The following is a 15,352-nucleotide window of genomic DNA, read 5'->3' as shown; positions in this document are numbered from 1 at the left end:
TTCCAGGCCCTTCACCAGTTTCGTAGCCCTCCTCTGAACATGTTCCAGGACCTCGATGTCCTGCCCTGGGGCTCTCTGTGAGGCACAGAACAGGGCTGTGCCCCAGGTGCCCGTAATGGTGACTCCTTTTCCCAGCCCTCTCCACCTTCACGGGGAAGTGAGGACGTGCAAGGCAGAGGCCAAGGGATGGCTGCAGTGGCTTCCTTTCTTGCCCAGTTTCCTCACAAACACACAGCATCTCTTGTCCCAGTTTCATCTGAGGAAAGAAACACATCCGGGTTCTCCTGTTTCCACAGGCCTTGGCTGCTCCTTAATCTATAAACTTACGCCAGTCAGCATTACGTCCACGCTCATTAACTGGATTTACAATTAAACTGTGAATAATCTAGTATCTCGCTGAAATAATCTGGCACCTTGTGAGGCCCCACCTGGAGTACTGCGCCCAGCTCTGGGGCCCCCAGCACAAGAAGGATGTGGGGCTGTTGGAGGGGGTCCAGAGAAGGCCACAAAAATTATCAAGGGGCTGAAGCACCTCTCCTGTGGAGAAAGGCTGAGAGAGCTGGGGATGTTCAGCCTGGAGAAGAGAAGGCTCCAGGGTGACCTCGTAGTTTTTCAGTACTTAAAGGGGGCTTATAAAAAGATGGAGAGGGACTTTTTGCTCAATCAGATAATGACTTGACAAAGGGTAATGCTTTTAAACTAAAAGAAGGGAGATTTAGATGAGAGTTTAGGTGGAAATTCTTCACTCAGAGGGTGGTGAGGTGCTGGCACAGGTTGACCAGAGGAGCTGTGGATGCCCCTTTCCTGGAGGTGTTCAAGGCCAGATTAGGTGAGGCCCTGAGCAACCTTATCTACTGGGTGTCATCCCTGCCTATGGCAGGGGGTTGGAACTGCATGGTCTTTAAGGTCCCTTCCAACCCAGGCTGTTCTGTGATCTTTTCCTCAACACCTTCAAAGACCCCAAGGGGTCCAGAGACAGGATGAAGCCACCTGTGATGGGTGATCACAGCCAGTCAAGGTAGGCAGGATCTGCCAGGGGGCTCCTGAGGAGGCCGAGTGCTGCCTCAGGACAGAGCCCTCAGACAGCGTCCTCTTCCTCACCCCCACAAACAACCCCTGAGCTCAGGCAGGTGTTGTGGCAGTGGGAGCCACCCAGGATCCCCCATTAAACATATATATGCATGTATATGTGCATATATACACATGTATGTACACACATGTATACATATACACATATATACAGACATATATGCTCTAAGGAACCTGCTTCAGTGGGGGGGTTGGACCCAGTGATCTTTTGAGGTCCCTTCCAATCCCTACAGTTCTGTGATATATACACATATACATGTACATACATGTATACACATGTGCATATGTGCACCTGTACACATATATATACAGCTATACGTGCATCTATACACATATATACACCTATACATGCATATATACGCATACATGTATATACAGGTATACACATATACAGCAATACACATATGAACACATATATACACTTATATATGTGTATATACACACGTACACACGTATGCAAATACACATACACATATGCACATGTATACACACATACATATATGCACATATCCACATACATATACACACATGTGCGCATGTATACACCCGTATAGACGCATGTATATGTATATACGCATATACACGCACATACGCACATATATACACGTATATATGCAAATACACACGTATACACACGTGTATACACGTATACATGCCCACAGCCCCGCCCTCCCCCGCCTCAGTGAGGGCACGCACGTCACGTTACCCCTCCCTTCCCCCCTCACCGCTCTGCGCATGCGTGCAGCGCGCCCCCCGCCCTCGCACCCCTCCGCGCCGCCAGAGGGCGCTGGAACCGGCGAGGAGAGGGGGGCGGGGCCGAGCCGCGAAGGGGCGGGGGCCAGTGCACGAAAGGGGGCGTGGCCGAGCCGCGAAGGGGGCGTGGCCGAGGCCCCGCCCCCCGGCGCCATGGCCCTTCCCGGCATTCCCTATGAGCGGCGGCTGCTCATCATGGCGGACCCGCGGGACAAGGCGCTGCAGGACTACCGCAAGAAGCTGCTGGAGCACAAGGAGATCGACGGGCGCCTCAAGGAGCGTGAGTGGCGGCCGCCGGCAACCTCCCCCGGAACCGGAGGGGGGACCCGTGGGGAGCCTCGCGGCCCCTTGAGGTGCCACCGCCTCTGCGCTTCGTCACCGGGCCTGCTCCGGCCCCGCGCTGAGGGACCGGGCCCAGAGGGCGCCTCGCAGCCCTGCCCCGGGCACCTGGCGGGGTCTCTCCGGGTGCTGTTTGTGGTGAGGGGCCCGGAACCCAGCGCAGCGCTGAGCCGTGGCCTCACCATGGGGTGACATCGCCTCCCTGGTCCTCCTCAGCGCCCAGCTGCCTTCAGAATCCAATTTTTAAATACCACTTAGGGGTTTTTGAACCCTAAAGAACCTTCACACAGTTTCTTTCATGCTGCCGTGCTCTGCTGTGTTGAGCAGGGGCTCCCGTGCTTGCAGTGGGATGGCTTGCTGGGTGCACAGAGCTTCCACCTGCTGCCCTCCTGCTGTGGGAGGGCCTGGTGCCGTGTTCCTGTCAGATGAAAAGTTACCCAAATCTGGTGTTTCTTTCCTTTCCTAGTGAGGGAGCAGCTGAAGGAGCTCACCAAGCAGTATGAGAAGTCGGAAAACGATCTCAAGGCATTGCAGAGCGTCGGGCAGGTATGTGAGAGGAATGGGGCCGTAGCTGCCTGGGGGGGTGGTTGATGGAGAACTTGTCTAGAAGCAGCAGTTGTCAAGTCCAAGTCTGGAGTGAAGAAAAAGCAGGTGGGAATAATACACCTAACGGAGAGAGATGCCTTACTACGTACAGACACCAAGCACGTGGCTTAGAGATATGTTTTGTGTTTATCCCGTTTAACAGAGGTGTGTTAAAGAAACAAAGCTTGAAGCAGGAGAAAGAATTTCAAAGTCAGCAGTCATCTTCCATGTTCTGAAACACACCATAAATACTGCTTGACAAGACTAATTTATCTCTAGGCTGACATAGCATTTATTTATTCTGTTTGCAGATTGTCGGTGAGGTACTTAAACAGCTAACAGAAGAGAAGTGTAAGTATGCTGGACTGTTCCAGTCTTCAAAGTCCTGGAAATAATTTCATGCAGTTAAAAACTTGTCGAAAGATTTGGTAGAATAAAAAATAAGCGTATCAGAGATGTGAGTATTGGCAGAAAAATATAACATGGCAGTTCAGAAGCATAACTCAGAGCAGTGCAACAAGTAAACTTGACTTTTTCTTTGATCTTTTCTCTCTAGTCATTGTGAAGGCTACGAATGGCCCGAGATACGTGGTTGGCTGTCGCCGTCAGGTAGCTGATTTATGTGAATATTCTTAAAGCGTTTGTTTTGGTCTCGGATATTAGCATTGCTTTGGATAGATCCTGTTCTTAATGGGATTAAGTATTTTCTTTAAGCTGTATATGGCTACTTTGTAAAGGGATCTGTTTGCTTTCTGGTAGCATAACCTCCTTCTAGCCACGAAGCAGTCCAAAACGTTCCTGGAACCTTGCACGCGTTTATCCTTCTCATTGTTGTGAAGCTCTGAAAATTAATCTCTGAAAACTAATGATCGTGATCAAAATTAATGCTCAAAAAACTCTGAAAATTAATCATCGTGCCATCAAGCTGTGTAAGGCCTCCCTTGCCATGCTGTAACCATTGCACAGGACCGTTGCTGTTACGCAAAGGTTTAGATCTAGTGTAGCATAACTGTATATTTAGGTATCTTTTTCTAATGCTTTTGAAGTCCATGAATAACGATTGCAGGCAAGACCTCTGCTCTGAACACATTATCGGGGTTTTTTATTTGTATTTAATGACTTTTTTTTCTAAAAAAACAAAAAACCTTGATGCTTCTAGTTTTCGGGACGACCCCTTTTTCAGCTGCATAGAATTTCATAAAAGCTACCCAACTTGATACAGAACCATGCTTACAAAATGAGCCATCTCCTGATACAGTCAGCAAGAAGCGGTTCAGGGGCACTCTTTGCTTTCTATCTCTGTACAAAAGTAGAAGCGATACATCGCAGACATGCCTTAAGAACTGCTGGTTGGTTAACGGAGCATTGGATGCGACCCACTTAGGGTAATTAAAACCCTGTAGATGAGCAATTCCTTAACAAAGCTCTCTATTGCTTAGGAGCCACGGTTCTTAGTGAAGGCATTCGGCAACTGCAGAGCCGTTGTGGGCAGAAGGGAATCCCTGATGGGATTTTGCTAGACTCATCCCTGACTGACACTCGTCTTTACTCCCGTCTGTGAATGAAATCTGATTTCGGAGTAGAGAATAATGACGGCGGGGAAGGATCGTGTGTCCTGAGAAGGCGGCGGCGTTTTATTTAGCTGCTTTACCGCACAGATAAGCGTAGTTTCCTTTAACGGCTGTGACCTCTCAGTTCATCTCAAACTGATTTATTTACTGAAGGGGAAGGTGACTGCAGTTGCAATTTTAAAAACTAAAATTGTAGCATAGCATGTTCTGGCATATTATATAAATAGTGAAGTTTTTTTTCAGTAAAAGGTACATCGGCGTAGTATTGGTGCTACAGCTGGCTTGTCTTTCTGAAGAGAAACTGATCTTCGTTATGGAATTTTCAGCTCTTAACTGTTTCTACTGAAAGAGAGAAAAAGGGTTTGCAAATTCTTTGCAGTACCCCGGTTCTCTCAATTAATTTAAGCTTTGCACCTGGGAGTGAAACTGAAGAGCATTGTAATAGAACTCTAATGTACGAGTTAACCAACTCTGTCTTGATGATTCATCCGTCATGGGGTTGTGGTAGCTGGGGGAGAGGTTGAGGCAACCAGCAAGTGCCAGACTGGGGAGATTGTTACACTTGGGAGAACTTGAAAAGGTTGTTGTTGTTTGGGGGGGGGGCTGCCCATCAGGAATTTCAGGTGAAGGCCCCCAGCTAACAAAACTTAGCAGCAAGCAATGAACAAAACTCCTGCAGGAAGTATTTTCCCGTGGTGTTGACTCTGTCAGTAGATGGGATTGTATTTTTTCAGTAATGATGGATGTTTTCTCTTCCGAGAAACAAGCTACTTGGGAAATGGGGGTGCAGTGTGTTAGTTGATGTAGTTTAAATCCATTTATCTACGACCCCCCTCAAGCGTGTGGATGTGGTACGGTTCTGCTTGCATAAAACATCTGCAGTAATTGCTGGTATTGAAGTGCTCTTTAAATGCACACTTGTAAGCTTCAACCCTTTCAGTATGTTATGGCACAAACTCACTATTCTCTTTCACAGGAAATAATAAAGAGAATCCTTTTCTGGGACGCAGATATACTTAATTTTACTCTGAAGCACATGAGAGGCTTGATGAGTTCGTCTTGAGGTTCTTTGTTGGAACAGAGATAAAAGCTAAGGAATATATTGCTCTTGGATGTGCCTGGCCTTGCAACGTGCACTCTGGAGTTTATTCTGGAACAAAAAGCACTCTTTGATCTTAAAAGATCCTAGAATTGACAGGGAGAAACTAAAAAACAACCAACATATCCATGATTGTTTGCAAAATGCCAAAATATCAAGGCAAATAACTTTGCACAGTGTTTTGCAGCCTACAAGAGCTAGTTTTTGATCCAGGTCTTTGTGGCTGTGCTGAGCTGCTGAGAAAGGGGATCCATAGAGCTTCAATTAAAACAAAATTACTTCGCTATCTGAAGTGCACTTCCCAAGGAATTCAGGGTCAATCGGTTTCTTTTTCTCTTCTCAATGCAGAAAAAACTGAAATCCATTGAGCTGTGTTGCATCTGATATAATTTCAAGCTTCTACATGTTTCTTAAGGTTAGGCAGCTGGGAAGTGGGTCTTACCAGTGACTCGAGTAGCAGAGGAGCGACAGCTTGATCCTAAACACTGCTAGAGGCTAAATAACCCTTGTTGGCAAGGGACCTTACAAATCTCCCAGTGGGGGAGATGGAAAGCTTCAGGCGCTGCTTGCAAGCAGTTGTAGAAATCTGTGCTGTTCAGATGCCGTGTTGGTAAAGCTCAGAATAAATGAGTTTTATATCACTCAATCTACATTTGATGACCTTTTTTTTAAAAAAAAAATCAGTAACAAGGTAATTTTTTAGGATTGTTGTGTTCAAGTCTTTATTGTATGAGATGTGCGACTGCTGTCCTGGACCAGGTTTCTTAAAAGCAAGGTGAGAAACAAAAATGAGTAGTTTTAAACCCAGCAGAAATTGTGGGCAGGTAGCGTGGAATCCTGGAATGGGACTGTAAATATCAAACTTTCTTTTTTTAAAAAAAAAATCTCGTAGAAGCGGAGTAAGCAGACAAAAACTTCTGAGGCAGATGAGCAGGGCGTCTGAGGTAAATGACAGCACAAAAAAATAACTGGAACAGCTGACTTTGAAGATGAGAGATAACTGGATGTGTGAAATGAACAAACGATGAAAGGCCGGAAGAAAATAGGGCAGGAACATCTACGCACCCTTTCTGACAGGCCAGAAATGAGAGAACCATGACTGGACTGGTGGCAAGTTTAGACTCAAACGGACAGGCTGCTCCCTATGTCCTTAAAGGATCGCTTCCTTGTTGCAGCTGGTTCCACCCCATGTTGAGCAGAGGGAAGGGTTAGATCTCTAACTACTCCTGTTGAGCTGACAGTGGCTAAAAACCAAAGTATATTTATGAATTATGGTCTAGAAAGCTATTTTCACAAGTAGCAGAAGTGAGTTAATGGCCTGCTGTTCAAGATCTCTTTCAAAAAAATACAAAAAAATACGTCCTCTGGTGTGTGTTAGCTTTTCTGTCATCCTGGAAACCTGCAGGTCCGTGGGTCTATACCAGCTCCTGGCTCACTCTGGTGTTCCCATGGAATAGCGGGCCAGCTTTTTCCCGGTTTAAGCATTCCCAAAAATGGTGGTGAGGGACAGGCAGTGTTTACTAGAGGAGCTGCGTGGCACGTAGCTTAGCAGCCTTGTTTCTTCTTGCGTGCGGTGGAGCAGAGCCTACAAGCTACAGTAAACGTCTTGGCTGAAACTAAACGTTGTTTTGGGACGTGGTTTTAACAGAAAATATCTTCTTTGTCACTAGCTTGACAAAAGTAAGCTGAAGCCGGGGACAAGAGTTGCTCTGGATATGACCACTCTGACTATTATGAGGTAGGTTTCTGCTCTCCAGCTGCTGTTCCGCTTGCCGTGTAAAGGGGGAAGAACACCGACCTGAATAGGTTACACCAAAGTCTGAATAATCAGCTACAGAATATTGTGTAAATATGTTCTGTAAAACGGTGCTGAAGTAAGGACAGCTTTTTGTGGAAAGTCAAGCGTCTGTCACCTGGCTTTAAAAGCAGTTGGCTGCTCATTTTAAAAAACAAACAATTTCATTTACACCTCAGACATTTCAGCAGCTTCTTGAGCTTTTGCTTCAGTTTTCTGTAAGGCTTTTAAAATTTTGCTACGTTTATTTTTTATCAGGCGTTTGTTTCCTTTTTAAGGTGAAAGGAGAATAAATAATTGTCATGCTTGCTCTGGGATTCATTGCAGTAGCTGTGTACGTGTCTGCACAAGTAAATATGCATACTCTTAATTTTTTTATTCCAGATACTTGCCAAGGGAAGTGGATCCACTGGTGTATAACATGTCTCATGAAGACCCAGGGGATGTTTCGTATTCTGAGATTGGAGGGTTGTCAGAACAAATCAGAGAGCTGCGAGAGGTATTTGCTATCTCAGAACGCTGACCAAACAGCGGGATGTGTTCTGGGTGAAGTTTTTCTAGTGTTTAAATGCTTTGTTGGCATTTATCCTGAACTACCATGAGAGAGGCTGTTGGAGGATCCTACCAGATGAGTGCTTTGTGTGTTTCATTAACTTTTTTATGCTAGAAGATAGCTTGTGAAGTGTTTTTTTTTTATTGTTTTTCAGCTTTGCAATTGTGTTTATGGCAAACAGCAATGTGATCCAGGATGCTGGTGCACTCGCACTGAAGTAATTCTGTTAGTTTGGGCATCAGTGCTGCAGGCTGAGCAAGCCTGCCTGGGAATGTGGGTGTTTGAAGACTCGCTCATGCTGCTGTGAGCCATCTGACTATAACAGATTGTTTGTGTGCTGTGCACGCACCTTACAGCAGCAGAGAAGGATTTTTCTAAACACCGTATCCCAGTCCTCAAACCGGTTATAACTCATCTCCGCTGTTACAGGAGCTTAGATTGAAATTAAAATGAAGAAAATCTCATAAAGAAGAGGGTTTGAAGGATGCAAGACCCTTTAAGCTAAGGGAGCGCTATCAAGTCAAGTGAGAGGGCGTAGTTAGGTTTGACAGCCAACAAGCCAAACTAATTCTGCACAGAAACTGCTAAAATTGCTTGGGGGTAGTTGTATTATAACCGTGGGAAAACAGGGTTTGAATGAGCATCAAGAAAAACAAGGCATAGCAGAAGTGAATTGTGAAGAGCAAGGGCAGGACTGTGGATTGATCAATTAGATCCATCAGGTGCTTTCTTACTCATCTGTTTCTCATCCAAAAATAGGCTGCACGGATAGCTAAGAATACAGCTCTCTAGAAAACAGGCTGGCAAGTGTTCCATTAACTTCCTGAGATCACTCGTCTATTTTAAAAGTGAAACGAAGTCACTGGTTTTCTGCCTCTTCACAGGTAATAGAATTGCCACTTACAAACCCAGAACTGTTCCAGCGTGTGGGAATCATACCTCCAAAAGGCTGCCTGCTCTACGGCCCCCCTGGTGAGTGATTCCCCACTGATAGCTCCTGTGGCTCCCACTCACTGAGGTGGGGTGAGGCGTAAGGGTGACGTTCAGCCTTGTTAACCACTCGGGTGATTACCGATGCAGTGCCCTCTGTGTGCTGCTTCTGGGGGCAGGAGCACATCAGGGGGAAATCCAGAGTATAAAAGGAACGTAAGGGTGGCAGCACAGCTCCCCCCATCCCACACCAAGCCCCTGACAGACCTTTCAGACAGGTAAGAAGTGAAATTCTCATAGAATCAAAGGGATATGAAAGCTTTGTGGTCGTGCTTGGTTGCAATAGCCTTTTTTGTTTGTTTTAAAGTTGCTAACGTAATGTTGGGTTACTAGTTAAACATCTCTGGTCTCTCGTCTGTGCAGGTACAGGGAAGACACTTCTGGCCAGAGCTGTTGCTAGCCAGCTTGACTGCAACTTTCTAAAGGTAGTGGAACCTTAATTCTGCACACGTGTGCACACATGCTTAATCTGTTCACTCCAATCTCTTCACTCATGTTCCTTATGTCTTTCAAAAGGTGGTGTCCAGTTCAATAGTGGATAAGTACATCGGTGAAAGTGCTCGTCTGATCAGGGAGATGTTCAACTACGCCAGAGATCATCAGCCGTGTATCATCTTCATGGATGAGATAGATGCTATTGGTAAGGCTGATGGTCTGGGGGATGGCCAGAGGCTCTTTTTAACACAAATCAACTCTAGAGTTACTGTCTGTCTTCTGAAAAAACACACTTAGACGCTCTTTTTTAAGAAGAAACATAACAGGGCAAAGCGGTTCAACTTCTGGAGCTATGGCAGCGAGCTTAGAGCCAGAACGGTTCATACGTGGCTTCGATTTTTCCAACTATATGAAAATGCATTTTAAATTGTGTGCGTTTAAGCAACTCGTCCCTTTCCTCTCTCCCCATTAAAAGGGGTAGCTGCTTGTCTTCAGGCATAGCACTGTGTGGAGGCAGAAGTCAAGTATTGTAACTGACGGGTTTGGTATGCTGCAGGTGGTCGCCGTTTTTCTGAAGGCACCTCAGCTGACAGAGAAATCCAGAGGACTCTGATGGAGGTGAGTGCCTGAACTGACTGCACGCTGTACGGTCCCATTTAAGATGAGGTTGTAACAAAGGTGTGAATTGTTAGGCTGGGAGCTGCCTTGGTAGAACTTTTCCTGAGCTAAATTGATCTAGATGCGGCTTTTACAAAAGGCAGTTGCACGTTCTCGTAACTCGACTGTGAATCCAACGTGGAGCCTAATGGAAAAAATCTTCAAAATCACTAAAATAATTTGGGGGTATTTCCTCTTCTTACTTCAGTATGATTCTGCGTACTGCATTTTTTGATTGTTTCGAGGGCTTCCTCTTAAAGAGGAAAAGGAGAGCTTTCCTCTCATTCCCAAAGACACTTCCTTTACAAAATCTTTGAGCTTGTGCAGTTTGAAACTAGGAGCGTTCTTTCTTTCTTTGCTACGTGTTGTGGTGAACCTGGCTGTGCAAAGAGAATTTTTAGAACACTGGTGACAATTAAGAATTCTAAAGCTAGTGAGAGACTTCACTGGGCTGTGTTTGCAAACAGTTTGTCCAGTTCAGAAGAATGCGCCTGCCTCACATGAAGAATTAAATCACTGTGATCAAAGAACAAGTACTTTGGATCTTCACAATGAAATGTCTTCATACGTGTATTAGTATTCCAGAGGCTGTTCTCCAAGTCTAATTTGAATGTCCTGGACTTAGTGTATTGCACTCAGAATGTGTCAGCCAGCTACTGGGTTCTTTAGTACTTGCACTGTTTTCGTTGCCTTACTGTTTTAGCCAAGTCTTTCACGTTTGAGCTCTGCTTTGTTCGATATCTTCTCTGAATGAAGCATTTTCAGTGTCTCTTAAGCTTTCCTTTATTGCTTATAGAATACGCAGGGAGCTGTGGCCTCCTTTTAGGGAGCTCGTAGCATTTTTTTCTGATTTATTTTACCACTTTTAACTTGGTGGAAGTACGTATGAAGGAATTAGGTGCAGTAAATAAGGCCAAACCCCCTAGCGTGCTCTAAAACCAAACTTCTCTTTTCTTCTAGCTGTTGAATCAGATGGATGGATTTGATACTCTGCACAGAGTTAAAATGATCATGGCTACTAATAGACCAGACACGCTGGATCCTGCGCTTCTGCGGCCTGGAAGGCTGGATAGAAAGATCCGTGAGTTACTTCAGCGCGGTGACTGGAAGGAGGATGTTATCCGTGTGAACTGAGCTGCTTTCATTAAAGCTGTAATTCTTTCCAGATATCGACCTACCAAATGAACAAGCCAGATTAGATATTCTGAAGATTCACGCAGGTCCTATCACTAAACATGGTGAAATAGGTAAGTGGAAAACTGCCTGGATATTCTACTTTGGTTTTTTTAGGTGTGAAGAGGGTTGTTACACCGACTGATGCCCTTGGGGTTCCTGTCCTTACACTGGCAACAGAACTTCCCCCTCTCAGATTTTAAAATGCATCCTGATTGAGTTGTTGCTAAGCCTCCCTTTGCAAAAGATAACTGCATGTGTTGAAAATGAGCCTTGGAGCGCAGCTGTAAACCAGCAAATGGGCATGATTCTCATCAGTTAGTTTCCTTTTTATGGGGGAATAGCTTAACGCGAGCAAACAGCATTTCCCTTAGCCAAAAAAAAACCAACTCCTTCTGCAGGAGTCTGAGAACAAAAGAATTTTTAAGAGTCAGAGAGAAACGTAACCTTGGAGTATGGAGGTGGCAGAACGAAAACCTTGTTATCTGAAACCAAGCTTGTCTTTGCTGGTTATTGTTGTGGAGAGCTTTCTCCAGAGGGGAGAGGTATCCGTCAGATAAAACGGGGAAGGTTCATTTATACACTGTGCTACTCTAAGCTAACCAAAGTCTTATTCTCACCATGAAAGCTTCAGAACCTTCCTCGAGAAAGCTGTAATTGTGATTTGACTTTAAAACAATGTTGGCTGCCTTGTATTTCAGTACAGCTCCGCAGACCCTGCCTGCCTGTTCCCAGCCCCGTGCTGCCCCCCACTCCGCCCCCGCCTTTTTGCTGACATGAGCTATTCATGCAGCCAGGCAGCATGATCTGGATAGTGGAACTGATCTCGTTCACCATCTGGCTGCATAAACAGCTGCAGCTCAATAGAGAGGGTGGCTCAGGAGCAGGAATGAGCTGGGGGAGGGTGAGAGGGATGAGGATTGCCTTTCTTAGCAGCAGTGTTGGTTTAAATGTGCATCAGGCTGTAGCTGAAGATGCAGAAGATGCTCCAAGGCAAATCATGAACCCGAGGTAACGTACTTCATTCTTTCTCCGCATCTTTGGGCACTGGAATGGAAGCAGGGTAGGAGCGTTCCTTCGTATCATTTAGCAAAGTGAGATGTAAGATGGGCAACTGGCTGAACTGAATGTGACGTGGGATGGCTGTGATGCTCAGCTGTGAGATCCTGGAAGGAAGTCCCAGATGAACAAAATGGGGTGTGAGCTGCATTAAAATCCTAAGATAATGACCTGCTCCAGGTTCCAGCGTGAGGTTCTTCTGCTCTAATACTGGTGTCTTCTGAAGACTAAACTTACCAAACTTTGCGGTTTTTGATGTGGCTTTAGTCCCCTTTCACTCCTCCCCACACCTTCCAGTTCCCTTGTTTATAGGACAGTGTGCTACATGGAATTAACAAATAAAGAATTTCTAGTCTCTAGGTCTTTTTGGATTCTAAGGTAAAAGCTTTCAGTTCAAATGTTCCGAATTTCATCCGTAAGGTAAACTGTTTCAAAAAGTTCTGCAGAAAAGCCTTGACTTTTTAATGTGAAGCCTTGCAAAATGGCTTTTTTTTTAATGTGCGGCACTGAAGGCTCAACGGTCTGTTTTAGAAACTCATTACAGAAATTATAAGCAGGCTTACCATGTCAAGGCGTTTAATGCCTTTTGGAGATGCAGTTATAATAAGAGAGGGACTGAGATGATCGCTTTCATTTAAGTTTTCTGTTTAGTTTTGCTTTTTACATCACTTAAATGCTGATACCGTTTCCTTGATGTGTGTTTTCTTGCATTTTATGTCAATGCTTGTAACCTCCAATTAGTAACTTTGGGATTTAACTACATAACGTGAGCTTTTGGCTGAGGTACCTTTCAGTGTTAATGAAAGGGAGAACACAGCTGATTATTTCAGCTGATTTAATTTACCAGTCTGGTAGTCAGCTATCTATTTGCACTGAAATCAAAGTGTTCCTTTGTTAGCTGGGCATGTATTTCCGCGGTATCCATAAGGAGAAACGTGAATTTATTTCTGATTGGCACTTGTGTTTTGTGAATAGATTATGAAGCAATTGTGAAGCTTTCTGATGGCTTTAATGGAGCAGACTTGAGAAATGTCTGTACCGAAGCAGGTATTCTCTTCCTTCTTAATTTTGATGGGCTTGTTTGATTAATGCTAAACATCTGAGCTGTTTCTCACGTGCTTCTATCAGTGGATTAAAATCAGGAGGTCCGAAATACTCAGCTGGAATATGGTCCTTGCACACCGATGCTGACTTTTTGTACCCCTTTCTGGGGTGGACAGCACTTAATGGAAATAGTAACATCTCATCAGTAGCAACATGCCAACGCAGTTGCTTACTTCACAGCATGTCCCATGTGTCTAGACTGCGAAGCGTAAGCAGCAGCGTGGTCATATGCCCTGAAGCTTGATGGAGTAACTTGAACAAAATAGCTTTTCTTCCAAGTTTCCTTATGACCTACACAGTCGCGAAGAACTTGATTATTTACATCTTTCCTCTAAGATTTCAGACAAGTATCTTACCAGGTCTGCCAATAAACCAGCAAGATGGTGCAGCTACTAGGTGCAGACCTGCTGGCAGTCAGGAGCAGTAGCAGTGCACTGATAAAATACACTCACTGATATCCCCTGCCATACACAAGCTGGATCCACACAGAATTATGTTGGATGTAGGCACTATCCTGTGACATGCATGGTATAAAAGTTTTGAACTTGTTTTGAACTTGAACTACAGAGGGGGAAAAAAGGCCATACCATGTCTGAGTGGTTTTAACCACTTTTACTGGCCAAGCATCATGACATGTCGTTATGAGATGCATTCCAGAAACACTGGTAGTACCCTTTTTTTCTCCTTTTTGCAGAGCATCCAGGTCTTTCAGTACCTGGGTGTTGGGAGAGTTAATAGTATGTTTTTTCCACTTCATAAATGTATTGTACACTTAGGGTTTGCCTACATTGGAAGGCTGAGTTACACAGTTACAGTCGTTTAAAGCGTACATTTTAGTGATCACTTTGGTGCCTCTGTTGTAGTTTAATCCTCTTCCCAACTTTACAAAAGCTGCGTGTAACAGTCTGTGCAGATGATGTAGCTTGGATCCTTTCCACTGAAATTTAAGTGAGACTTCATGTACTGTCTTTCTGTACTGAAAGGAGCACCAACTTACCCTTGCTGTTAAATTATTCTTCGCAGGTATGTTTGCGATCCGCGCCGATCATGACTTTGTAGTTCAGGAAGACTTCATGAAAGCTGTTAGAAAAGTGGCCGATTCTAAGAAGCTGGAGTCCAAGCTCGACTACAAACCTGTCTAAGTTAACCATATACTTCATGACTGACTGCAGGGGACATACTGGGTTAATGTCTAAGAAGAGAAATAATGTACCTCTTGATTGTTATCATAAGGTGTTTGTATAACATGTAGCTAGTACTTTGGTAACACTAGTTGCAAGTTGGCTACAGAAATGTTTTCTGTACAATTCTGAAATACAACATTCATTACAGCCCAGGTTAAGTAAAATGCGTGGAGGTGTGTTCTCATAGCAATTACGGTGTGACTTTATAAATGTGCCTGGATGAGTTAGCAGTCTTCAAGAAAGTCAGTTCATTTCTTGGTTGTTTTTTTATATATATATCGGTAAATTTCCTTTCATCAAACAGTTGAATAAAACTTGTTTAAATTGGCTTACCCCAGTGTACCTTCTCTGTAACTCTCTTGGAGAGAGTTAAATTATGTGTCTTCAGTTTTTGAAGAGCAACTTTTCTCTGGTGTAGTGATTTGTGTTTGAATCTTGTACCTTACATACCAAAATGAGGTGTCTTTTTTCTCCTTGGGACAAAGCAGAGAAAATTTGCTATTTATTCCTTCACTCCTGAAGTCAGGAAAGAGGATTTAACTGAGCTAGCACTTAGTTATTGCTCAGAGTGCAAGAACTGAACAAGTCTTTTAAAATGTTTGCTGTCTTCCCTTACGCTAGGGTAAGTCTAATGCTACGTAGCAGTTTATTGACAAAGGTATCTAAGTGGAAGTGGAGAATCTGAGCTGGATTTCCTCTCCATGTTCCCCTTTCAGTTACTTCTGATATACTTGGAACCCATGCTGCTTTACACATGTGAAGTGGTTTATCTAATGCTCCTGGAGCTCTGAACATGCTTTGCTATGCATCTTACAAGGCTGGAATTTGGCCTTCTGGGGGCTTGGCTTTGTGCTCCCTGGGAACTTTCTGCTGCAGCTGTTTGAGTAATCATTCAAACAGAAATAAAAATGCGGTGGCTAACCTGTTAGTTTTCTGAAAGCCATCTGTCACTCTTTATTATTTCTG

General features: G+C 44.5%; 1 protein-coding gene across 1 annotated transcript; it reads left to right on the top strand.

Moving 5' to 3' along the window:
• The first annotated feature begins 1,970 nt into the window (after window positions 1–1,970).
• Window positions 1,971–14,718, top strand: PSMC6 (proteasome 26S subunit, ATPase 6). The gene is made up of 14 exons (XM_035327356.1): window positions 1,971–2,122; window positions 2,648–2,727; window positions 3,078–3,117; window positions 3,323–3,375; window positions 7,107–7,174; window positions 7,616–7,730; window positions 8,669–8,756; window positions 9,138–9,199; window positions 9,291–9,414; window positions 9,766–9,827; window positions 10,827–10,947; window positions 11,033–11,113; window positions 13,074–13,145; window positions 14,226–14,718. Exons 1-14 carry the CDS (start codon window positions 1,996–1,998, stop codon window positions 14,342–14,344), a joined length of 1,212 nt encoding a protein of 403 aa, XP_035183247.1. The 5' UTR covers window positions 1,971–1,995; the 3' UTR covers window positions 14,345–14,718.
• Window positions 14,719–15,352: the final 634 nt, after the last annotated feature.

This window comes from Oxyura jamaicensis, chromosome 5 (assembly GCF_011077185.1).
Source record: "Oxyura jamaicensis isolate SHBP4307 breed ruddy duck chromosome 5, BPBGC_Ojam_1.0, whole genome shotgun sequence".
NCBI classification, from domain to species: Eukaryota; Metazoa; Chordata; class Aves; order Anseriformes; family Anatidae; genus Oxyura; species Oxyura jamaicensis.
Note: the sequence above shows the minus strand (reverse complement) of the source record. Positions and strands in the feature narration are given on the sequence as shown.

Bases quoted from the DNA above. Each gene is read 5' to 3' on its own strand.
- PSMC6 (XM_035327356.1), top strand. From the start codon at position 1,996: ATGGCCCTTCCCGGCATTCCCTATGAGCGGCGGCTGCTCATCATGGCG. The intron at 3,118-3,322 runs GTAAGTATGCTG...TTTTCTCTCTAG, and splicing joins ACAGCTAACAGAAGAGAAGT to TCATTGTGAAGGCTACGAAT. The intron at 13,146-14,225 runs GTATTCTCTTCC...TATTCTTCGCAG, and splicing joins AAATGTCTGTACCGAAGCAG to GTATGTTTGCGATCCGCGCC.